The following is a 27,208-nucleotide window of genomic DNA, read 5'->3' as shown; positions in this document are numbered from 1 at the left end:
TAATATGGCACTCATGCCTCCTCCTTTATTTCATTTAAAAGTACTCTTGATAGGTTTACATTTTGATCTCTCTATGCATTTTTGTTAGCTGTTTTGTGTTACCGATGTTTACAGTTCATTTTAAAAATCTGTCAGTGTAGATTTCAAATTGTTGATTTATCACAGAATCATAGAGTTGGAAGGGACCCTGATTATCATCTAACCCAACCCCCTCCAATGCAGAAATATCCCCTTACTGAGATCAAACCTTCAGCCTTGGCATTATCAGCAGCATGCTCTAACATACCCTCTAACATTTCTCTGATGAAAATAGGGATGTCCCATTCCATAATGATAACTTCACTATTTATACTCCACACATCTGACTGGGGTGCCCCAGCCACTCTGGGCAGCTTCCAACATACATAAAAACATAAGAAAACATTAAACATTAAAAATATAAATCCCTATACAGGATTGCCTTCAGACGGCTCAGGGGGTGGATAACTCCATACCTTCCAACATTTATCCAATGAAAATAGAGACATCCTAAGGAAAAGTGGGACATTCCAGGATCAAATCAGAAACTGGGACAGCTTCTCTAAATCAGGGACGTCCCTGGAAAATAGGGAAACTTGGAGGGTCTGCTCTAACTAAATGAGTTTATCTGGCTGTTTTTTGCACGATGTTTTGTCAAGGCACTTGTCCTGAATGGTGGGATATCTCGCTTTAAGAAAAACAGATCCAATCTGATTTATATCACAGTGGTTATGCTCTGATGTTCATAACTCTTAATTCAGGCCGTACCTTGGCTCTCAAATGGAATGCATTCCAGGAGTCTTTTCGACTTCCGGAACTGTTCAAAAACCAAGTCGCGGCTTCCGATTGGCTGCAGGAGCGTCCTGCAGCCAAACGGAAGCCATAGAAGCTGCGCCAGATGTTCAGCTTCCGAAAATCGTTCAAAAACCAGAACCAAGGTACAACTGTATCTTGAAACCTTAGCGAACACTATCCTTATCACCCTTCAGTGTCTTTAAATAAATAAATAAAACTAACTGCGAAACAAAAACGAACCATTCTTTCCATAAATGAAAAACCATACTCCAGCAGTGTATGGAGGATATTTATTTTTTTGTCTATGCTGAAGTCTCAATGTGAGAAATAATAAAACATTCAATGCGATATAAGCAATCAAACTTATAAATCACAACAAACCAACTGCTAGGCAGAAACAACATCTTCACTCCATAGGAATAGAAGGATTTTTTAAAAAAATTTGCAGTGTGATATTCTACAGCTTTAACTGTAACTCCTCCTGAAATCTGGTGATGCAGTATAGAAATTCATTCATAATAAATAATTAACGCAGCAATACACCCTCCCTCCCTCTTGTGCTGGGCTGCAGGGATTGGACTGAACACAGGTGTCCTTTTGCCCAGCTCTGCCAGCTTCCTGCCAGGCACCACAGACAAGAGTGAGAGAAGCAGCATTCCCTCCAGTATGGAGCTCCTGCTTCTGCCTGCCAAATGTGCAGATGGGCAAAACTGCTGTCAACAAAATGGCTATCAGTGACAGTCAGTGGAAGAGCCCCAAACAGGGTGTTTCAGAGGTGAGAAGGAGCAGGGATGCAGTCTGTCTAGGATTTGTTGGATCCAAAGCTGGTCCTACTGCCGTCACATGGTGGCATTGGGTCTGATCCAGACCTGAGCACAGACTCATCTTGTCATTTTCTGCCCCAGTCACTGTTCACGGCAGGGCTGCACATGGGGCAGTGGCCCCACAGCCTCATAAAGCCATACCAGCTGGTGACAGAAGTTTGAATTCTTCCCTAATTGTTTTTTTTTTTGGGGTGTGTGTGTTATAAACAAGAATAATGTTATACAAGCAAGTATACCAAGTTTTGTATATAAAAAATAGCATAATAAAAGTGGAAAGATATCTACAACATATGTTTCATTATTAGTGGTCAATGTGTAAGTTCTTGGTTTATGAGTTTGTTTAAACAATTAGGAAGAAGAAGAAGAATGGGGGGAAAGGGGAGGACTGGTGACTGACTGGGGTAATTATAAATAAACAAGTAACTAGGCTAGAGCGACAACAATACAATACAATAGCAACAATGGCTATCTGTACCACAGCATCTCTGTACATTGATGAAATAAGTAAATCTCCCACATGCTGAACTGGTCACTGATAATCACCCAGTGGCTTGATTTGCACATCATGTTAAGCCCTAATTAAAAACAAACTGGTTTACTGCAAACATGCAGGGTGCTGGTGCACACTGTTGAAATATTCTTGCTCCACTCTTCCCCCAGTTTTTCTGCTCCAGTACCAAAGATGTAAGAAGCTAGAGCCTGGCTTGTTGTAATGTATGAACAGCTCGTTATTTGTTTGGAAACACAGTAGGCATTCAAAAGAAAGTAGATATTCTCTTTAGGCTTTGCACAGCTATGTGAATATATTTGTTACCTTCATGCTCAGAAATAAAAAAATGTCTAGTCTATATTTTCAATGTCATTTTAAGCAGAAACAGGCATTTGACTGATCTTTTCCATACTTTACACGGATGTTTGCTGAATTATATACATTACTCAAGTATAAGTGTTGAACACTTATGGCAAACAAGGGTTTTGATATGTAACTGACCAAAAATTTAGAGAAACAGGAAAATGACTTGTGGAGTACAACTATAACAGCTGCAGAGCTTTCACCATTACTGAATGTTTCTCTGTTCTATCTGTATGCTTACTATGGAAAACGCAGTCTCTAGCTTTCTGCTCTTGCATCTGTTGTCTGTGGGGCTTGCTCTGATGAATTACCATGAGTAGGAAACAGACCAAACTCTTAATCCACTTCAGGATGTCACAAGCCCACCAATTTCACAACATAAACCATGATCTTTTCTCCCCTGGTTCAGTTTTAAGTGCAGCCATTAGCCATATCTCTTTACTGTGTATCACAAAATCCATTCTACCCTCTTTCTCTACTGTCATTCTCCACTTGAATAAACATGTTGTTAAGGAGGAAATTTAACAGAACTTCCTTTGGTATTATTTTATTTCTGCAATATAAGTTATTACCTCCCTGTAAAAGTGATTATTAAGGCACATCTTCAAAATGGACATGTAAAAAAGTATGCAGTACCTTTCCTGCTTTGTTTCTCTCCAAATAAATTCTCCCGATTAATACAGCTATGAAGTCAATTATACATAAGCAGAGTGGTTTTTTATATTAAAAACCACATACTAAAAACAGGAAAATATGAAAGTTTTTTTTTTTTTACCAAAAGGTAATTAAAACAAGATTATTGAACCTTAAAAGTGCTACATTTTAACATATTTCAACACATGCCCAGGACACACATTGTTTGAAACAGATATGATGCCAGAAGTCATTTCCTGACCTCTGAGACTGTGGTTCAGGGTCACAGAGAGACCCTAACATAATGGATGCAATCCACATGCTTGAAAAGTTAAAGTGGGAAGGAGATCAGACACCATGAGAAGTAAGCTCTTCATGGCATCTCCATGACAAGGATAATATGTGCCCCAGTTCTTTATTAGATACTGAGACATGTAACCCATGTTTCAATTGTTTCCATGCTACTGAAAGAAAATAAAAGGGAACTCTTTGACCAGCGATATTGCAGAATAACATCCTTTCAACCCCAAATTAAATCTGGGTAAGCCTGGCTTCAGTTATTCATTCCAGCAGCCACAGAAAACATAAAGCAGGAAAGGGTTACTTTCTGCTAGTGTGACCACACCTGAGCACATGCGTACTGTAACAGTGTCTCGTTAATTTTTGTCGCAGGCTCTGGAGTGCTTTAAACCACATAAACCATGGGTAGGCAAACTAAGGTCCGGGGGCCAGATCTGGCCCAATCGCCTTCTAAATCTGGCCCACGGGTGGTCTGAGAATCAGTGTATGTTTTTACATGAGAAGAATGTGTCCTTTTATTTAAAATGCATCTCTGGGTTATTTGTGGGGCATAGGAATTTGTTCACCCCTCCCCCCCAAAAAAATATAGTCTGGCCCAGCACAAGGTCTGAGGGACAGTGGACCGACCCCCTGCTGAAAAAGTTTGCTGACCCCTGACGTAAACAGTGCAAACAGGTTGTCAGCAGTATCAGAGCTGACAGTGCCTGCCACCTTTTGACAGGGAGTGTGCTGTGGTTCTCAACCACCTCATGCAGCAAGATGCGTCAGGTGACAGTGTTCCTTCTTCCTTGCAGTACCCATCTGCACACCTGGGCACAGACTTAGATGAGCAACCCAGGTATGCAGACCAATGACTGTGCATGGATTACTTTTGTAGACTCAACATGGCTGTCTTTACTTAAAATGTTCTTTACTACAGTTACAAAGGAAGAAACTAAAAGAAGCACTTCATCTGGATGCTCCCCCCATAGTGTACATTTATTATTAAAATATACAATGCTGTATTCTGCATTTTTATTATGTAAATATGACCAAGGGGAATGAATTATTGATGTTTTGGTTTTTAAAAAAATACATATTCGGGTATTTTAAAGTGAGGATAAACAGATTTGATGAAGAAAACCTTATCCAGGCTAAAAAAAAAATTATACTAGAACATTGCAAATTGTACTTGAATTTCAGAATGAATAATTGCTCCCTTATGGTAGTTATGGAATATTTTTTCCAGCAAGAATTTGTTAATTCAATCTATTCTTAATTGTCAGTTTATACAGTATAAGAATAATCCATTTATGTTGTGGAAGAGTAATGACCTCTCAGGTGCATATGGAAATTTCCTTTTAATACTATTCTGGTCGAAAGTAAAGAAAGTAAAGCAATACTTTCTTGCATAGAAATTAATATGTAATGATCTGAAGTGCTCTGACTATATTTTGTTTTACTCTGGTGTAGGCTGCACACCAGAGGGTTGTATAAGGTTGTACAAAGTATTCTAATACTATAGCAGATTCCAAACAAATTTCAAACAGCTATTTTGAACAATACGAAAACCATTGGTATGTTGTATACACATTGTGATTGCACAATGTTAAATTATATTCAAGTGTTTATCTAAATTACTAGCTGCTATCCCTTTTTATTGTTTCAGATTCACTGTTGTTTTGATGTTATCTTTAATTTTGTCATACTTATTTGGGCTCTACTGCATTTCTGATATATTATAAACTTTGCTCACTGTGACATAAACGTCTCCACTGCATACCCTGCAACTGTCCCAATTTTAAGCAGGACATCTCGGAATCACAGGCGCCATTCCCAATTTATGTTTGCATCCCAGAATGTCCCTTTTTTGTCTGGTGCTCTGGTGCAAGTCCTCAAGCCAGAGTGCCAGACCAAAAGATGTGTCCACTGGCACAAGTCAGCAGGGTTGCGCCAGAGCGCTGGACTGGAAGGCACTCTGGCATGACAATCCTGACACCCCGATTTTGGGGACAAAAATGTTGGAGAGTATGCCATTGCTATTTGTTTGGTCTGTAACAAGAGTGAAATAGCAAGTATCTATTTAGCAAAATATGTATCATGTAACATAAATGCACTGTATTTCTCATTTTGGTCCCAAGAACCAAAGCTTCCTATCCAGTGCTTGAATGTTCACATGGAATACCTACCAGAAGAAATCCTGGGGGGCAAAGATCCTCCCCCTGACAGAGGATGTGGGGCTGGAATGTTATTTAAAAATCCTTCCCTCAGGAATCTTGGGCAAAGAGACTGCACCCCAATGGTCGGGAAGGATCCTTATAAAAGATAAAAATTGTCATTAATTATACAGACAGTTATTTTAATTGCTGAACAGAAGGTGTTGGTTGCAAAGAGAGAGAGAAAAGCCCATGACAATATTGTTAAATATTAATTTGTAACCAGTTTGTAGTTGAACAAAAAGCTGGTAAGCTTCTGTATCCAAATCAGCTGATGCCAGGCATAGAAATGTTATTCAAGGGATGCCTTCACAATGAAACTTACTTCTGAGTATGGGATTGCTCTAAAACTTTTCTGATAATGAAAGGACACACATTTCAAATGAAGAAAATGTAAAATTTGTAATGATGATGATGTTATTTGTACCCCGCCCATATGAATGGGTTGTCCCAGCCCCTCGGAGCGGCTTCAAACAAATATAAAAGTACTGAGGTTACCAACATCAGGACTATTATCACTAAAGTATAATTTGGCCCTTGATGTTAGTGCTTTGGGTTTTTATGAGAAAGCACATGGGGACCGGGGAAGGAGGGTAGACAATAATATTTGTACTATAAATCCATTGATAATATACTGTAAAAATATCCATACTATAAATCCATTAAAATGTTAACAGATACATTGTGTTGTTTCTCTTTTCATTAAATCCCATCAAGGCAGACTCTTCATGACTTTTGCAACCATGGAAAGGTTGTATATGAAGCCTGAGTTGGAACAATGATTGAAACAATTTCAAATTTCAGTGAAAAGATAGAAATATTAACTTTTATGAACAAAGTATCATGCAGTTCAAACCCTACTAAAAATTAAGCAGAAGCCCTATGTACAGCATCAGCCTTCTGTTTTTCAAATAAATCGAGATACATACTTAAAATTACTACACAAAACTACTTTAGGAAGTACTTGTTTCAGACGTGTATGTTCATCTGGCATATACTTGAGCTTCTATCAGGGTGTGGGACGAGGAGAGAATGACTATAAGTATGAAGAAGTGCCTTGCCAGGAAGCTTAATAATATGTTTTGCTAATTCTGCCTCACACTTCCATTATTTTTAGAACAAACTGCATGCTTGCTCCTCAGAGACAGACAACACCTGCCTCTCATTATAATCAGAAAATAAACAGGTTCCTTAATCTTCATGGGATGTAATTTTGTAGTGATTAACAGAAATGCAGAAAAACCCCAGAAAGAAAATTCAGATAAAACATAGTTCATTTATATCTTTTTAAGTTTACTTAGACACAACAAAAAGTAATGTTGGCGCTATGTAAACTTAGAAAGATATAAATAAATAAAATAAATCACCCACTCACTGATTTTCATTGCCAAAGCCTCATTATCCTTTGCATAATATATGCTTCACTTCTAGCTTTCAGTGTGAGACATAAACAGTATATATTTGAACAAACAAAGCGTGCTGGGCTTTTATGGTATATCTCAAAGAACATCAGGCCTAGACTACCCACTACATAAATCCACTTAAAAAGAACTTGCTAATACTGAGATGAGGAAAAGTAAGGACCAGAATCAGGGGCACTTCCCCCCCCCCCACACTTTAAATCACCCCACCCACCCCCAGCAATGGAGTTTGAAAAGCTCCATTTCCTAGAAGGGATAACTTAAAGTGGAAAAACAGTCATTCAAGAAAGGGTTAAATGTTATATTCCCCACTGCTGCTTCTACACTACAAATGTAAGACACTTACCTAAACCAGCCACTGGACTACTGCTATACACATTTCCATTTAACATACTGCTTGTAGCACTGTAAATTATCATTTATATACATTTGAGAGTCTATAACAAAACCAAGGATGTTTTAGTAAGAAATCAATTAAACACAAAGGGTTAAGTAATGTTCACCTAACTGAGACAAGCTTTAAATACTTATGGAATTTTTCTTAGGAAGTCTTTGCAAGACTGAGGTTATGAACTGCACATTAAGCTAACTGAGATGGGGGAAGCTCTGAAATTCCAATTGATCCGTTTTTTAAAAAATATTTGGAGTCAGAAGCTTTCTGGTGTACCAGGAAAGTGGATCTGAGGACAGGCTTCCTTGGTAGGCCCTGCCAGGCACTGGGGTAAGTGCAGCTGCACACAGATGCTGCATGCTCACACTGGGCCCTTTGATTACCCAATTCGATCCTTGGGAGGATCTACACTCATGTTTTTAACATTAAGAACAGGTTAAGGAAGGGTTGTGGCTAACATAGAAGCACAAATGGTGCATTGCTTTTAATGTTCGTAATGTGTTGTTAAAACGTGACACTAGAGGGCAATGCAGAGCAACCAGCAGCGTTTTGACGGAAATAAACCCAACAACAATGTAAGAAAAATTTCCTTGATTTAAATTACAAGTATGCCCTGTTGCATTTTAGAATGATATATCTAATATTGTTCTAATAACGTTAAACAACCCTTGTCTGGAAGGGGTTAATTAGCTAACCTATATATATTCACCTGAATGTATTGTTAGTCCAGTGAATGTATTAAGTATAAAAGAACTTCTTAAGGTTTTCTGTATGAAACTGCTCTGTAAAGCTGTGAACTTTGATCTGCATTGTACTTCTCTCTGGCAAGCTTTGCCTTACTAAGTGTCTGGAGATAAGAACAGTAGACCTTACACAGAGAGTACTGTAGCTGTCCTTGCAGAGAGGAACTGTTGCCTAGGTCAAGAGATAGGGTGGCCTTGCTGGAGTGCGCATGAACCAACTCTGGCTAAATGTCATTTGCCTTATATGTACAACAGGAAATGTTCCTTATATGGACAAGAGGAAGTTTTCTGGGGTGGGAAGAGAGCCAGGGAACTGTCTATAAGAACTGTCTGAAATTTGACTAGTTTTGTACTTGCTTAGCTGTCTGAACACAGCAAGTACCTCTGCATGCAGAATAAAAAATCTTTCTCTCTCTGAAGCCAGAAGCCTCAGGTGTTTTCTGCTTCCATGTTTTCTCACCGGGCGCAACAATGGGAACCCGTAGGGGCAAATAAGGCTCCATTACGTGGTGCATTGGCCGGGAACCTTTCGCTGTTCCCCGGGATTGAGAAAACAGGGAGTCCGAGGCGTCGCTGCACAGCGAAAAGGCTCTCCTGGTCTGGCGTTTGCTGGCCCCAAGCGCGCTTCCTGCCTGTTTGTGGGAAGGGACCTGCTCACCTGGCTGGAGAGCCAAACTGCACCGTGGCGACGGGAGAAAGAGACAAGCGGCCGCAGGGGGGAAGGGAAGTAAGATCTGCAGAGGACAGGTAAGCTCCACAGGGGGAGCAGCTTCCCAGGGAAGGGGAAGCGCAGGATGCAATCGATCCTGCAGCGGCCGTGAGCCGTAGAGGGCCGCCGCTAAAATCCGGTTGTGTGCAAGTAGAGTTGCCACCGGAGCCTGGCCGTGAGCCGTAGAGGGCTGCCAGGAAGGAAGCCAGCAGAGAGCAAAAGAGTGCCGTTGGCTGTGGGGAAAAAGAAGGGGGGTGCCCTCTCTGAGGAGAGAGAAGGGGGTTAAGAATTTTTCTGTGATTTTACTCTGTGTATGGGAATGGTGTGTGGAGACGCTCCAATGGATGTATTGAGTGAATGAGACGCAGGAACTCAGTGTCCCTAGCGAAGCGGAGAGTGTGTGCATGAAAAAAGTCTGGTTAGGTGGAAGGAGTGTCCCACTGTCCCAGGTTGAACCTGAGCTTGCTGAGATGGGGAATTGGAATTTTTGTTGCTGTGTAAAAATTTATGACTTGTAATAATTTTATGAACTTGTTGAATATTTTTCCTTCAGTATGTGTGTGTGTTGTATGAGTTCTGTGTTTGCAGTGATTGTGCAGTGTGATTTTTGTGAGTTTGTCTGTGTCTGCAGTGCCTGTGTGTGTGTGTTGGTCCCTGTTTGAGGCTTGCATTTATTTTGGAAAGGTGGTGCAGAAAGCAGCCCTAAAATGTGTGTTCCCAAACTCTGTGTTCCCAAAATTGTTTCATTTCTTGTTGCATTGCCAATGAAGTCTGGGAAGTCTGTTGATATGTGGTTGCACAACGACAATCCTCTTGTATTTGTTGTTTTGTTTTGTTGTCCCTTCAAGGAATCTGTTTGAACCCCAGGGTTAGGTGAGTGTGTTTTGGAAATTGTTTGTGTGCCAAGGTATGTGCCTTCAATAGAATGGGCTGTAAAAGTATTTCTCTGCAATGTTAAGGTGAATGTAAAAGTGTGTCTGAAGCATTGAAAGGAGGGCTGCTCTTGCAATAAGGAATGTTTGTTAGTTTGTTTTTAAAGTTGGTACAGTCTTATTTTGTTTCTTAATTGACCTTTGGTAAAGCAATGAGAGTGGGGAGATGGACAGAAACAGAGAGAAGCCTTAGTTTAAACAGCAAGGATTTTTCTCTTTGCAGCAGTGAATCTTGCAAAAGAAGGGAATTTGCCACCCACAAGGGGGGGGGGGGGAGAAGATTATGTCTTCTGAGCAGTTTGATTGTTTCCAACAGAAGTTGATTAGAGGGAAAAGTTTTATTTTATATCCCAGGTTTTAAGTTTTTCAGGGAAGATTTTGAAACAGAAGAAATGGCTTCTTAGCAGAATGTATTTGAGAATGTAGGTGTAGGTTTGTGGGATGTAGAATGAAGGAGAAGGGAATGTTGAAGTAGAATGGGAAGGGGCTCATGGTTAGCAACTGACAGTGTAGCCCTGACAGTGTAAGTTAGGCTTTGGAGGAATTTATTCCATTGTAAGTTTGAACCTCAGGAGGAAAAGGGGGCAGAAATTTTGGAATGATTGGAAGAAAAATTGAAGATAAAGTGAAGGTATACATATCATAGAATCATAGAGTTGGAAGGGACCCCAAGGGTCATCTAGTCCAACCCCCTGCCCAGCAGGAAACAATATTGAAGGCAATACACCACCCTCCATGCCAAGGTTGCAGAGCACATCTAGGGGGTGAATCCATTGTCCAAACCATGGAGAGGACCGCCAGGTTGTTGCCATGGAAGCATGAGACAATGAGAGAGGCCTGAAGATGGCTCTGCTTCAGAGGTGATATATATAGTAAGCCCTTCAAAGATTGTTTTAAAAAGACAGGAGCTTTCCCTATTACCTTGCCCATAATTTGTTGTTACCTAAAAGAAACCTGAAAATTGTCACTATTTGAATGAGCACATCAAGGGTTCAACTCCATTGTCCTAATGAAACACCGTTGTGAGGAGTTAGCAATTTTGTTAAGCTGGCCGCCACGTGTGAGATGATGAGAGTGACCAACCGATGGCTCTGAAGCGAGATAAATAGGCCAAGTTCTATTCTGTCTGACAACCCAACTCTGTCAGAATTTGTTCCCTACTGCCCTGTTTCCACCCTAAGTCCTCCTGAGGGTCAAAAATAGGTTGGTGGTTGTAAGTTAATTCTTGGACACTAGGTCCTGATAGGCTTGGTGAGGTGGTAAGTAGAAAATTAGGTACTGAGGATCAATGGCTGGTGCTTGGATGCAGGAAACAGAAGAGGAGGGAAAGTTAGTCTCTGATATGGCTGTTGGAACTGGTAATATAATTGGGATGGAGAAATGGAACATTAGGAAAGAGAAGACAGTAAGGAGAAAATAGCTACACCCAAATACCCTAGATCACTTGTACAATGTTATATTGGAAAAGATTAGTTGCTATGTAAAAGTTTCTTAAAAGGAGAATGTTCTGAAGAATGTCAAGATAGTGAGAATTGCAATGGCTCTAGTAGTGTGTCTGGAAGGTGATGTTGAAGAAATGGATCTTATTTGGGAAAAATTGTATCTTTCTGTTCCCTGACATTAGCAGAGTTTTATGTTAAATTGGTCTGAAATTGTGGTGATAGTATGATTGTATTGTGTATTTGTTTATATTTGTGTGTATTCTAAGTTTAGAGTGTTTGCATGGATTGGAAAAATGAACTAACTTATTACTCTGGGCCAGAGAGTAGACCAAGCTATGGGATAATCATTGCGGAAGAATATTGTATTTCGAGGAGATAGTGATCCGGCATGGTCAGTAATATCTTGTGAGTGTATGGGAGGCTGTCCTTATTTGGTTGGGTTAACAGGGAGGAGGACTGAGGTGTGATCAATATCGATACCTGTGAGGTTAATCTGTGAGGCAAAAGAAAGGCAGGAGGAGCCCAAGACACCACCCTCCAAGGGCAGATATAATCTCTGTAACTATCTCCTATTCTTTTAGCAGGTGCCCTAATGCCATGTAGCTTTGCTAAGCCAGTTTTATCCCTATGCAGAGACTCTGAAACCTAAGTGGCAAAGATCCTACAGTCTTTATGACAACACTGCCAGTGGTGAAAGTGGCTGGTGTCCGCCTCCTCATGTAGAGACAGGACCTGCCACAGTGTGCTGAAACATCCCTTGAAGTTGGAGATCCAGGGAAGCAACAAAGGCCAAGAAGCAACAAACCTGCTGCCAAAGCGCATGCCAATAGAAGAAAGGGAAGGAAAAGAACACTGAATGGGAGGACTGAATGATCATATTGCCTTAATTTGTGTTGACCAGTTACCAGATAATGTGACCAGTTGAACAGTTTCTGTAATTAGTGTTAGGAATATTCGAAGTAAAAGATCCTTAGTTGTATTTGTTGTATCTGTTGGTATTGTATCCCCCATTGTTATTTTGCTACTATGCCTCTGTATTTTCTGTTTAATGTAATGCATGCATATGATGATTTATAAACCTGTATACATCCTAGGCATCAGTGAACTAAAATGGACAGGAATGGGCGAATTCAGTTCGGATGACTATCATATCTACTACTGTGGGCAGGAATCCCGTAAAAGAAATGGAGTGGCCCTCATAGTCAACAAAAGAGTGGCGAAAGCTGTACTGGGATGCAACTTCAAAAATGATAGAATGATCTCGATACGAATCCAAGGCAGTCCTTTTAACATCACAGTAATCCAAGTTTATGCACCAACTACCAGTGCTGAAGAAACCGAAATTGATCAATTCTATGAAGACTTACAACACCTTATAGAAATGACACCAAAGAAGGATGTTCTTCTCATTATAGGGGATTGGAATGCTAAAGTAGGAAGTCAAGAGATAAAAGGAACAACTGGCAAGTTTGGCCTTGGAGATCAAAATGAAGCAGGGCAAAGGCTAATAGAGTTCTGTCAAGAGAACAAGCTGGTCATCACAAACACTCTTTTCCAACAACACAAGAGACGACTCTACACATGGACATCACCAGATGGGCAACATCGAAATCAGATTGATTATATTCTCTGCAGCCAAAGATGGAGAAGCTCTATACACTCAGCAAAAACAAGACCTGGAGCTGACTGTGGCTCAGATCATCAGCTTCTTATAGCAAAATTCCAGCTTAAACTGAAGAAAGTAGGAAAAACCACTGGGCCAGTAAGATTCAATCTAAATCAAATTCCTTATGAATACACAGTTGAAGTGAAGAACAGGTTCAAGGATTTAGATTTGGTGGATAGAGTACCTGAAGAACTGTGGATGGAGGCTCGTAACATTATACAGGAGACAGCAACGAAAACTATCCCAATGAAAAAGAAATGCAAGAAAGCAAAGTGGCTGACCAATGAGGCCTTACAAATAGCGGGGGAGAGAAGACAAGCAAAATGCGAAGGAGATCGTGAAAGATACAGGAAATTGAATGCAGATTTCCAAAGAATAGCAAGGAGAGACAAGAGGGCCTTTCTAAACGAGCAATGCAAAGAAATAGAGGAAAATAACAGAATGGGAAAACCAGAGATTTATTCAAGAAAATTGGAGATATGAAAGGAACATTTCGTACAAAGATTACCACAATTAAGGACAAAAGTGGAAAGGACCTAACAGAAGCAGAAGACATCAAGAAGAGGTGGCAAGAATACACAGAGGAATTATACCAGAAAGATATGGAGGTCTCATACACCCCAGGAAATGTGGTTGCTGACCTTGAGCCAGACATCCTGGAGAGTGAAGTCAAATGGGCCTTAGAAAGCCTTGCTAACAACAAGGCCAGTGGAAGTGATGATATTCCAGCTGAACTATTTAAAATTTTAAAAGAGGATGCTGTTAAGGTGCTGCACTCAATATGCCAGCAAGTTTGGAAAACTCAGCAGTGGCCAGAGGATTGGAGAAGATCAGTCTACATCCCAATCCCAAAGAAGGGCAGTGCCAAAGAATGCTCCAACTACCGCACAATTGCACTCATTTCACACGCTAGCAAGGTTATGCTTAAAATTCTACAAGGCAGGCTTAAGCAGTATGTGGACCGAGAACTCCCAGAAGTGCAAGCTGGATTTCGAAGGGGCAGAGGAACCAGAGACCAAATTGCAAACATGCGCTGGATTATGGAGAAAGCCAGAGAGTTCCAGAAAAACATCTACTTCTGCTTCATTGATTATGCAAAAGCATTTGACTGTGTCGACCACAGCAAACTATGGCAAGTTCTTAAAGAAATGGGAGTGCCGGATCACCTCATTTGCCTCCTGAGAAATCTCTATGTGGGACAAGAAGCTACAGTTAGAACTGGATATGGAACAACTGATTGGTTCAAAATTGGGAAAGGAGTACGACAAGGCTGTATATTGTCTCCCTGCTTATTTAACTTATATGCAGAATACATCATGCGAAAGGCTGGACTAGATGAATCCCCAACTGGAATTAAGATTGCCGGAAAAAATATCAACAACCTCAGATATGCTGATGATACTACCTTGATGGCAGAAAGTGAGGAAGAATTGAAGAACCTTTTAATGAGGGTGAAAGAAGAGAGCGCAAAATATGGTCTGAAGCTCAACATCAAAAAAACTAAGATCATGGCCACTGGTCCCATCACCTCCTGGCAAATAGAAGGGGAAGAAATGGAGGCAGTGAGAGATTTCACTTTCTTGGGTTCCATGATCACTGCAGATGGTGACAGCAGTCACGAAATCAGAAGACGCCTGCTTCTTGGGAGAAAAGCAATGACAAACCTAGACAGCATCTTAAAAAGCAAAGACATCACCTTGCCGACAAAAGTCCGTATAGTTAAAGCTATGGTTTTCCCAGTAGTAATGTACGGAAGTGAGAGCTGGACCATAAAGAAGGCTGATCGCCGTAGAATTGATGCTTTTGAATTATGGTGCTGGAGGAGACTCTTGAGAGTCCCGTGGACTGCAAGAAGATCAAACCTATCCATTCTCAAAGAAATCAGCCCTGAGTACTCACTAGAAGGACAGATCCTGAAGTTGAGGCTCCAGTACTTTGGCCACCTCATGAGAAGAGAAGAATCCCTAGAAAAGACCCTGATGTTGGGAAAGATGGAGGGCACAAGGAGAAGGGGACGACAGAGGATGAGATGGTTGGACAGTGTTCTTGAAGCTACTAACATGAGTTTGGCCAAACTGCGAGAGGCAGTGAAGGATAGGTGTGCCTGGCGTGCTCTGGTCCATGGGGTCACGAAGAGTCGGACACGACTGAACGACTGAACAACAACAACAACAACATACAGATTCTTTAGCTCATTGCCCTTGCTGGAGAACATCAGTCATTTCCCAGGGACGTGCTGGAGAAAGAATTCCAGCGGTCCAAGAGAACAGGAGGGAATGGAAGGGGTTAATTAGCTAACCTATATATATTCACCTGAATGTATTGTTAGTCCAGTGAATGTATTAAGTATAAAAGAACTTCTTAAGGTTTTCTGTATGAAACTGCTCTGTAAAGCTGTGAACTTTGATCTGCATTGTACTTCTCTCTGGCAAGCTTTGCCTTACTAAGTGTCTGGAGATAAGAACAGTAGACCTTACACAGAGAGTACTGTAGCTGTCCTTGCAGAGAGGAACTGTTGCCTAGGTCAAGAGATAGGGTGGCCTTGCTGGAGTGCGCATGAACCAACTCTGGCTAAATGTCATTTGCCTTATATGTACAACAGGAAATGTTCCTTATATGGACAAGAGGAAGTTTTCTGGGGTGGGAAGAGAGCCAGGGAACTGTCTATAAGAACTGTCTGAAATTTGACTAGTTTTGTACTTGCTTAGCTGTCTGAACACAGCAAGTACCTCTGCATGCAGAATAAAAAATCTTTCTCTCTCTGAAGCCAGAAGCCTCAGGTGTTTTCTGCTTCCATGTTTTCTCACCGGGCGCAACAATGGGAACCCGTAGGGGCAAAGAAGGCTCCAGTCTACTTTTGTACTATTGCACAGCCTTACAATTTGGAGAGATCCCTTTTGTTCTTACCACCCTGAAGAATTTGGTGTCCTCATCAAACATGATCACTTCACTGCTAACACCAAACTCCATATATGAACAAGTTATAAAGCACTGGTACCAACACTGATCCTTTGGGGAACCCACTTTTTGCATCCATTCAGTGTGAGAACTAGCCATTTATTCCTACTTTCTGCTATCTGTTTTTTTTTAAACCAGTTAATGATCCAGAAGATAACATGTCCTCTTATCCCATGACACTTAAGCTTATTCAGATAATCTCAGACAGACAGACAGACAGACAGAGAAAGAGAGAGAGACAGAGACAGTGAGAGAGGTATTTGGTGAGTGACTTTATTAAATAATCTACATAATTGCTGCTTTTTCTGTAGAAATAAATGCTGCTAAAGGTGTATAATGAAGGCGCCAGTCAAACCTCCCTGGAGAGAGCATTACACAAATGGGGATCCACTGCAGAAAGCCATTCTTGTGTTGTCATCTTCTAGGCCTCTCATGGAGAAGGCACACAAAATCTACTATTTTAGATTTCAGTAGAGGGGGGGACTGAAGGTTTTATTCGCTCTTTGTGTAAAACCCATGTACACAGCAAGAATGTAATGAACAAAAATCTGACAAGCATGATGATATATGGCTAAACAGAGGACTCTTTGATCCCCATGAGAGTAAATCACAGGATTATTGCCAAAGGGAGTAGTAAAGCATGACCACCATTTCCAAATGATATCTGCAGGGACGTTTCAAGTAACAAACAAGAAGATTTTTTTTGGGAGGGGGGAGTATGTGCCTGACTTGCCTATCTAATCTGAGACTGAGACACAGGACCTATTTCCCATCTACAGGATTAACATTTCACATATTGTTTGTCCTATGAAAAACGCAGGCTGGTATTACAGTGGTACCTTGGGTTACGAATCTAATTCATTCCGGAGGTCCGATCTTAACCTGAAACCATTCTTAACCTGAGGCACGCTTTCGCTAATGGGGCCTCCTGCTGCTGGTGCACGATTTCCATTCTCATCCTGGGGCAAAGTTGGCAACCTGGAGCAACTACTTCCGGGTTAGTGGAGTTTGTAACCCGAAGCGTTTGTAACCCGAAGCGTTTGTAACCTGAGGTACCCCTTTACTTTTCTTGCCTTAAGTATGACTAAGCTACTTCAGTAGACCAAACCTCAGCAAATGAGGTTCAGTTCCCCTGATCACAAATAGAAATGCTGCTTGAAATGGTCATTAAGTCTTGACCTGAATTCTTCTTGTCCTCAGCATTTCAATTCACTTGATCATACCAGCTTTGCAGCATGTGTAAATAGCTACTAGCTCACTCCTATAATTATTTTAATACAATTTTTCAGCATTGTGTATAACAAATTTACACTAAGGAGGCAGAACTGTCCTCAATAACTGTTTATGTATTATCTTGGGTGTATCTAATGATGCAGCCTAGATAATGTTATTGCAGGGTTCTGCAGTTAAATCTTGCTCATCCTTGCCAGTCCATAATGAGAAGAGAGAGTGGGAGTCAGGCACATTCAATTCTAAGGATCAGGTAATGCTGTTAGAAAGATTCATGGATTTCATTTAAGCAAGTTTTTTGGCAGTGGTGTGCATTGTTGATAATGACCTCATTAATGGATTCCTCTGAGTAAATTACAAATATGATTTTCTGGTATAAAAACAATTACCTTTCAATTGCACCTGGCTGCTTATGTAGCAGTATATCATTTTTTTAGTCTTTGTAAAACTGTGGAGTTTTACTGATGTATCAAAAGTTTACATTATCCATATTATTAGAATACCACCACAACAGAACACAGTATGAAGTGTGGCCTATAATAACGACCATTTTAGTAGATGTGTCTATGCGAACATATTTTGTTCATTTTATCCTGAAAGCCCTGCCAACAATGACCTGTGTTTGTAAAAAAAACCACATTTTTCTTAAAATGAGTGTCTTAGTGCAGACTTTAAAGTGGAGTTTGATACTTCAAATGTTTCTTTGTGAATGTTCAATTACGATTGTACGTAAGACACTGTGAAGTGAAATGTCTGGCTTATTCTGAAAGTGGGGCATTCTACCTTGCTTTTCTTGCATATTATCCATGGGGAAAGTTAAATTAGAAGTCAATTTCCCCCCATATTTCTTTCTTTAGCTCCCTTAAAAGTGTACAGATTGGCTATACCAAACTGTGGTTCTCCAGATGCTGGACTACAGCTCTCACTATGCCTGACTGTTGACCAATGGCCATGCTGACTGGGCTGATAGAAACTAGAGTACAGCATCCCTGGACTACACAGTGCTAGGGAGCACTGCTTGACTAGAAATCTCCTGTCCTCACAGTGCTGACTGCAAGTAGGTCTGGATGCCTCAGGTGGATCCTTAGCAGGGGTGGGGAACTGAATCCAGTGGCCCAGATCCTGGGTTTCACCAACCCTGGACAGCTACCTTGTGTGGTGGGCAGGCCCCTCACTCACGTAGAATCACCTGATATCACGATGATGCAGGGTAACTCATTTTTCCTTTGCAGCATGGAAAACTACCAAAAATAAATAAATATATAAATAAATCCAAACTATGTGAAGCTTGAAGTTACTTTCCATCAAGTTATAGGTTATGGCTCCATGTCCTGCTTCCTGCAGGTATTGTCTCTGCTGCCATGATCCCAATGGGGAACTTGGTAGCACTACTAATCCAGCAAGTTTGATCACCGCCTGTCGGCAGATAGGTAATAACTTCAAACCTTGCTCTGGGCCAGTGGACTTGCTCTCACTGGCAATCAGTGGTGGCAGCGAGTCTCCCTAGCCAATGCTCTGTTGAGCACTTTAAGGCTCCTGATTGTGCACTGGCAACTTTGCCTCTACTTGTACACACCTGATGTCACATACGGCATAAGGTGTGGGACAGCTGGGAGTGATTATGGAGAAATGGCCTCATGGGCCAAATTGGAACTCAGGCCCATAAGCTATAGGTTCCCCACCCCTGATCTATAGAATCTCAGTTTGTAGTCACTGCCAGCCCCATGGGACCTGAATCAAATAGTGAAAATCAAGTACTGTATGATTGTACATTTAAGCAGGAAAACATTTGTACATGTGTGCAGGAAAATCATTAGCAGGTCTGAAGAGGCAGCTGAAGGAATAGCAAACTATCCAGGGCCAAACTAATAATGACATGGGAATCCATGTTTTAATTTTATGATTTTATTAACAGAAGCTGCAAGGGAATAGGGAAAGCATGGATTGGGGAAGAGTTTATTACCATGTCATCCCTGGTGTTTCCCCAATGACAGGCAACAGAAGCTCCCAGAAGCAACATTTGTCTTGTGGGCAAAAAGGACACTATTACCACATGCTCAGTGTTAGAAAAACAGATTCCCATGGGAACAAAAAATGCTTTATATAAAAAATAAGATTACTAGTAGATGAGTGAGGAGGCCATACAGCAATGTCAGCTCAGAGTCAACTTAATATCTGCACTCTGGACAAGAAAGGCTTCCTAAGCAGAGAAAGGCAATTTATTCACCTCTCATAGCACAGAAATAAGCTCAAGGATCCAAGGCATAAGCTAAATACAGTTTTGCAAGAGACTTGGTATAATGATTTACAAGTGCATACAAAGAACCAAGCCTTGTTTAATGTTATATCCTGGACGAATGATCATCCTGCGATCATTTCAGGTAGCTATGGTTATGGTGCAGCAATTTGAGAAAGCATTTGAAGTCAAAGAGATAAATTAACTACTCAGCACTATGTTGAGAGGGCTTTAATGGTTTCCTTCCAGGAGATCTGATCTTAATTTCAGATCCTCATTTCAGAACAAACTATGCTCTGCAGAAACAATACATTGCTACATTTGTGAAATTTCTTCTTGCAGCATATAAAATGTAGAAGCTTCTAATCTTCTCATGCACAGGGGTAGGGGAGCAGGGATATCACAAGTATGAGGCTTGCTGCTGCTCATTTCCAATTCCCTAAATGGCTAAACTCAGTGCTTAGATGCCTAAATGATTGAGTTTCAGCCCCATGTTGAGCTATGCAGTTCATACCCCCTGTTCTAGTACCCCAAATTGGTGTTGCCCATGCTATAACATAGTTTTATTGTTTTAACATAGATATATGATATCATAAAGATTTTAGGAAGTATAAATTGTTTCCAACTATACAGGTTCATTTTGGCTGCCCTAGTTATTACTAAATGCAATATAACCCACTGAAATTAGCAGGATGCTGAGAACAGCACAAAACTTATATCTTATTAAAATTATATTTGTTACAAACAGCAAATGGCACAACCCCAAGATATGCTGGGTAAGCAAAGAAGTGCTTAGCTGTATTGTCAAAAGAAATGCTTAGTTGTATTGTGCAGAAGCAAAGCATCTCAGACTATGACCATGTGCTTGTGTTGCATTTATGTTATACCAGTGTTTCAGCCAGCTACAGTTCCTGACAGGTTCAAATGCTTCGGAAAAAGCAGTATTTACAAGTTGTTATAACCACTCTAAAAATGCTAATGTCGGGGGGGGGGGGAAAATATTCTGATGAATGATGCATTTGTACAGTCCACTGACACTGAAACTGTGTATTTGACAAAAGCACAATGGACAAATTAACAGACAAGTGAAGCTGTCATGTTCCCAGACCAACTTATTTTACACATAACCCTAATGTCAGTTGTGACTGATGTAAACTTTTTTTTTTAAAGTTATAACCTTTACTTGTGGCTTGGAAATCACTTTAAATGACTTCCAACATTTAAATAGTAAGATTCGCCTCTAAGTGTTAACCACAGTCCAAAAGTTGGCACAGTCACCAATTGGCTCTCACTTTTGGCCCCGCAGATCCCAATCTAAATGCTCATAATCTGAGCTGAGTTGATTTACCATATTTACTTGAAAATAATCCACACCTTTTTTGGCCAAATTAATATGTGAAAATGAGGGTGTGCATTAGATTTGATGGTGCATTTACATCCACCAGCAAATACTTTTTTGGTTTCAAGGTTTTGAAAATTGAGGTGTGCATTAGATTCGATGGACATTAGATTTGTGTAAATATGGTAAGTTGAATTCACACAATCTGTTTATGAAGCACTGGTTAATGGACTGGTTGGACACAGAGGAGCGGTGGAAGGAACCAGCTGGGGAGCCACCAAGGGAAGATGGCTCAAAGTCTGGAAAGTGGTGGTGGAACAATGAGTGAGAAGAGGGAGAAGACTGGGAAGATGAAGGGGCAAATGCTTTAGTTATCCCTTTAATTATCTCACAGCAATGCTAGGCCACAGACATTTTGAGAAATTAAAATGGTGGCTAGATCCAAAAGAAATAAAGTAAGTGGGATCCAGGTTAGTCATCTACAGGTATCTGCACTTTACTTTCAACAGTGATTTTGTATTATACAATAAATATTAATGCTCTTGGGCTGAGAAAGAAAAGTCATTGGTTTTTCATAGCAAATTAAATGCAAATCAAAATGGTTCCAATGTGTACCACCGCATATGCATGCTGGAACCCCTGGAAATTATCACTGCTTGGGGAACTGGAGTGCACACAACAGCAATGTAATATACTTCTTGACTTTCATTCTAAAGATCATGTCTGGGTGCATAAATCTGAATCTTTACAGAGAATGGTATTTATCCTCTTATGAAAATGAATATAAATCTTTCAAAAGAATAAACTGATCCAAGTCTGAACAACCCTTTTAATTTTGAGAACAGTTACTCTTAAAGAGCCAATTACTTTGCAAATGCCTTTTAATGAGTTACTAGCTCCTTCTGGAGCATGAAGAAAGTCAGCTGCAAATAATCTATTGAGTGAGGATTTTCCAATGCTCACACAAATTCAGTTTTTTATGCAGTCTGGTAGCCAAATTAATTCCTCACCCTCAGGAGTTCTTATCCTGGCTTTGTCAACATCTGATCGAGATGCACATTCTTGCAAATTCATTTTGGAAAGGTAGCCATTGCAGTTTTAGATTTAGCCAAAAAAGCTCAGGGTGAAATCAAAAATTGGCACATGATGATACACTTCCAAAGGCAAGTTGAAAGCAATCACTAAAGCAGACTAACCTCAAACAAAAAAAGTTTCCCAACAAGCAAATCAGTCAATGGATTTTAAATAAAACAAATGAGTCTTTTTAAACCGAAACCTACAAAATCAATGATGTTTCTAAAGCAAAAACGGTGTGAGTAAATTCTTGTTTTTGTTCTTTTATTGAGTAGTAGCTATGCACGTTGCAGGACATATACTTTGTGTAAATGGAATAGCCAAGGTGACCACAACATGCAGCAAAGCAATTCCAAATTTAAAGCTGAACTCTGGAAATCATTGACTCTACAGATATCTGCCTCAAGAAAATGGAAATACTTCAGAATCTGGAATTTCAGTATTATAAAACAGAAAACCAGGTTAGATGAGAGGGTGACTGTTAGAATTCTCCAATGAGACAGAATGGGTGAAATATGCACTGTGTGAGCATAGTGCAGGCAGATAGGAAATCAGAAATTATATGAGGCTGGAACCACAGAAATGTGACGGATAATTCTGATGCTGATTTATTGAATTTATATCCCACTTTTCCTCCTAAAGGAGCATGGGTGGCAAACATATCCACAATTTATTTTTTAAAAGGCATTCAAGAAATGGTTAGAAGATTCTAAAAACAGTTAGAATTAAGAACATTCTAAAACGGTAACATTTAAAATTTTATTTCATCCAGGAGTGTTCCTGTTCATAGAAACAGAATAAGCAATTTTGGCTCATTGCAATCCTTCCCCTGCAGTTTCTTATGCCCCATTGAACAGCTGCTCTGGGGGCGGGGTTGCAGGGATGGGCTTTCTAGAGTAGTGTAGGAAGCAGTGCAGGGCTGCATGGGGATCCAGTTAAAATATTTCCCTTGCTTTCTGTGAGCTACTATAGATCCAACCCATGGTGTTCCCCTTTGAAGAATAGGAATTACTGAAATCTGAAAGAATGATCCTGGAAGGATGAAATACAGGACCCTTCATTTAGAAGACCACACAGTCTTGGATCCCAAGTTGCTTTTCTATTAACAACAAACTGTTCTAATGGAAGTTCCTTCTGGCAGAAGAGGGGTTAAGATTTTTTTTTTTTTTTACTAATTTCTCCTTCCCACTATACTTCCTTGTACCACTTCTCACAATATTCCAGAGAGTCAGTCAACACTCTGTGACAGAGGGCACAGGGGACTGGCTGCAGGAGAACATTGAACCCTCCCCCACCTTTCTGCTCACAGGAACAAAGGATCTAAGCCATACTCTGTAACTTGAGTTGTAAAAGGTAAAGGTAAAGGACCCCTGACAGTTAAGTCCAGTCGCAGATGACTCTGGGGTTGCAGCACTCATCTTGCTTTACAGGCCGAGGGAGCCGGTGTTCGTCCGTTTCACAGACAGTTTTTCTGGGTCATGTGGCTAGCATGACTAGGCCGCTTCTGGCGCAAGGGAACACCGAAACCAGAGCAGCGCACGGAAACACCATTTACCTTCCCGCCACAGCAGTACCTGTTTATCTACTTGCACTGGTGTGCTTTCGAACTGCTAGGTTGGCAGGAGCAGGGACCGAGCAATGGGAGCTCACCCCGTTGCGGGGATTCGAACAGCCGACCTTCTGATCGGCAAGCCCAAGAGGCTCAGTGGTTCAGACCACAGCGCCACCTGCGCCCCTGAGTTGTACATAACTTGAGTTGTACATAACTGCTAATGCTTGTTTTCCTGTTATTATACAACACAAAAATTATTTGTGCTGTTTCATTTGTCAGTAATTTCGAACTGGAATTCTCACATGTATTGTAATCATGTAATCTGGTGGAGTCCCCTCCCCCTTTTAGGTCAACAGATAAAAACATTGTGATGGATTGCATTTCCTACTAACTGAAGCACTATATACAGACAATGGTTATAGCTTAATAACTTATGGCTAACATAAGGAGAAAGTCTCTGCCTAAGTACTGTGGACCAACTCTGTTTCTCACTGTCAGAAAGTGATTCATTAACCACTTACAGTGGTGTATGTCTCAGTAAGTCCAGTGTCAGATTCTATCTGATAATTATCCCATTGCTAGGGATACTGTGTTGCAACTCAGAAACTGCTCAATCTACAGTATTCTCACAAATCGAACTACTTTAGTGTAAGCAGTTTTCAAAATGAAGCAGCTTTACATTTTACACCGGCCCATTAAAGTGTTTTTCACTGATTAATTATCTGCCTCTGAATTAATCTGTTCAATTTAACTATATTTCCCTCTAACCAAAAGTTCAATATAGGTTCCTTTTTAAAGATATTGTATGGTTAGCTAACTTGCAATAAGCAAAAGCTAGCACTCAGTATTTTTCACTCCCTATTACTGCAGCATACCAAACTTGTACCCTATTGATTCATCTCTTCTTCACAGATTCTTTAATTTTGCAACAGCTGTGTTCCTGGGATCAAGGTCCTCATTTAACTGTAATTTCCCCAGGTGCCCATGTCCTTAAATTGGGTGTCAGGTGCTCTCGTAACAACATGGCCGAGGGCCCTATGTGAAGGATTCTACTGAGCATACATAGAGTCAAGGTGAGTACTTGGTGCTTAAGACATTGCTGTTGCACCAGGATGTGCAAGGTTGAGAGGGAAAAGAAGTATACTGTGGTACCCCTACACAACTATTAATACCATTAGATATTATCTCTCATTAGCTTATGCTTTTGTGAGTGTTTTTGTCATCTTATCATGTGTTATAGTAGCAGTGCTATTATCTTGTAATTTAGAATAAAAATAAGAAAGCTTAATTACACTGCAACGGCACAAGGATTGAATTTTCTCATGCTGTCAACACATCTATTTGCAGAAGCTTTAAGAACACTTTTAAAATAGTTATCAACATAAGGAAGCATGACAAAGAATCAAATCTGATGAGGTGGTGACAGCAAGAATTTTGTCTTGAAAACATGATTCCTACTGTGTAACTCCTAGAATAGAATGAACGAACGAACTAACCGGTCTTTAAGATCCATCTGCATATGCAGTGCTTTTTTTCTTAAAAAATGTTTAGGGGTACTTTCATTTTGACTCAAGAAAATCACCATTTTATAGTTCAAATTGGGAAAAACAAATCAGATATATACTTTTAGTATTTTAAAAATTACTGTGCATATTAGTTTGGATCATAGCTAACAGACAATAAACTGATTGTCTGCCTGTTGTGCACTATGCCAAGCTTAGCATTCTCCATTTAAATAGCAGACCCTCATCCATTTGATGCAATTAACTTAATTACACAATATATAGTGTAATAAAACATTTATTCCTGATTTGTTTTGCGCATCCATAAGTCTTCAGAAACCCCATTAACTTACCTGCAACTATGAATATGAAATATTTGCCCCTACAATGAAGATCACTATTATTTGTTCTGCCCCTAGTCATTTTTAGTTACCTTTTTGTTAAATGGCAGAAGTATTAATAGTTAAAATGATAGTCCACAAGTACTGTATACCATAAAATTATGCAGAGTATTGTGTTTGTCTTCCCTTTTAGATCTTATGGAGAATATTCAAAACAATACACTGGGTACAATTTATTTTTACTGATGATACAGAATTTGAATAGGTCAAATCAGAACCAATACACCGTCCTGATGCTGCCCTGCATGGGAAATCACCCAGGGAGCGCCTGCCGCGCGCAGCGGCATCAGGGGAAATGATCCAGGGAAGTTGCGCTCCTGCCAATGAGCTGGCTGGTGTTGCACATCTCCTCCTCCCCATGCAGCTGTGGGCAGGAAACACCCCCCAGATCGTTCCCCACTCACTGCGGCATCGGAGGAAGCCATGCTCCCGCCAACGAGCTGGCTGGCGCTGCGCCGCTTCTTCCCCCATGCCACTATCCGTGTATTGGACGACCCCAGTTTTTTGATGTGATTTTTAAGTAAAAAAAAACCTCACCCAATACACTGAAAAATATGGTAAATATTTAACCAAATGAAAAAGAGCATCACAAACAAGAGATAAGCTGTTTAGCATTGCGAATGTGGTTCCAATGTAGTAACTAGACAAAATACCCTTCATACGTACTTCTACCTCTTAAGCAGCACAACTGTATGTGGAAACTCGCATCTGGATTGGGATAAGTGCAGCAAAAAGATAAGAATTATAATATATATAAAAAATGTCCTAAGCAACTTACTTTTTGTAACAACTCCTTCAAGGCGGATAATATTTGGGTGGTCAAACTGCCCCATTATACTAGCTTCTCGCAGAAAATCTCTTCTCTGTCTGTCCACATATCCACCTTTCAAAGTTTTAATGGCCACTGGAATCTCCCTTTTCCCAGGTGTTTTCAGCCGACCACTGCATACTTCTCCAAATTCACCTTAAGTTAAAAAGCAGTTGGTTAGATTGTTAGCAGTGTATGTGTTTAAGATCTAAGCCTTTGAGACAGATGCCATTGTAGCAGTTTCAGAATTTAATGCCTGAATAAGTACAAACAGTTCCAAAAGAATCATTTCACTTCAATGTGTGCTCAAAGCATGTAAAAATGCTTAAAAACCTACAAATTATAAATAGGATCTACATAAGAATAAAGAATCCTAATTAGTGAATTAATACATGGAGAAAGCAGACCAAGTCACATACAAGAAAACATCAAATAAACATTCAAGGAAGTACTACTGCATTATATTCAACACAGCTGAATAAAATAACTATCTAACCTCAAAGGTCCATTTTTGGAACTGTGTATTCAGACATTCCCGAGAAATGAAAAAATAACAATAGTAGTGTGGTGTCCCACTTTAAGAGGAGAGTTCTCTGTTTGAAGGAGTCCCCTAACAATTGCCTACTCCAAGTTTACTGTAAAAACAAAGAACCATTAAAAGGCAGAACAGGTGTCTTGAAGCTCCCCATCAGCTTCTGGAGACCAGAGTGAGCACTATGGTGAAATGTCCTACATTTTTATTTAAATTTATTATTTTGTATCTATTTGTATAAATTAGTACATGCACATTTATGCATATCTTGGCCTCTTTTATCCCCTTTTTAGTGTTGTGGGTTACACCCCCCCAAAGAGGAAATTACACAAGAAAACGTTTCCCTAAAAGAAAATTATATATCTAATTTCACTCATAACTGTTGGTGGTATTTAACCATCACTTATCAACTGCAAATTTTGTTATGCCAGGTAGTAACATATAGAAAATAATCCTGATATTTCTCAGAAGTACTCATGAAGATTTGTTTTTTCTTATGAGTTTCCTCATCGCTGCTATCTCTTCTTTAATCACTCTTCACAGTCCAAAAGGAGCAAAAGGATTCACATTATCAGCAGTGTAGTTAGCTGATACAGCTATAAAACACCACCATTTTAATTCCTGAGGTAAACAACACCTCTGTTGGTGGACATT

The 27,208-nt window shown here is 40.2% G+C and overlaps 1 protein-coding gene across 6 annotated transcripts in view; it reads right to left on the bottom strand.

Annotated features, from left to right (window-relative positions):
* Window positions 1–27,208, bottom strand: part of EPHA6 (EPH receptor A6) — a 338,956-nt gene that overhangs the window by 51,371 nt on the left and 260,377 nt on the right. For 4 of the 6 annotated variants that reach the window (XM_033146746.1, XM_033146747.1, XM_033146749.1 and 1 more), the window contains 2 exons: window positions 25,993–26,178; window positions 5,592–5,717 (listed from right to left, as the gene is read on the bottom strand). In XM_033146746.1, coding sequence (XP_033002637.1) covers window positions 5,592–5,717; window positions 25,993–26,178 — 312 coding nt within the window. The remainder of the gene's footprint in view (window positions 1–5,591; window positions 5,718–25,992; window positions 26,179–27,208) is intronic. The other 2 variants (XM_033146748.1, XM_033146751.1) reach the window with 1 other exon arrangement.

The sequence above is a fragment of the Lacerta agilis genome, chromosome 4 (assembly GCF_009819535.1).
Source record: "Lacerta agilis isolate rLacAgi1 chromosome 4, rLacAgi1.pri, whole genome shotgun sequence".
NCBI lineage: Eukaryota > Metazoa > Chordata > Lepidosauria > Squamata > Lacertidae > Lacerta > Lacerta agilis.
The sequence above is the reverse complement of the archived record's forward strand: the minus strand, read 5'-3'. Positions and strand labels throughout refer to the sequence as shown.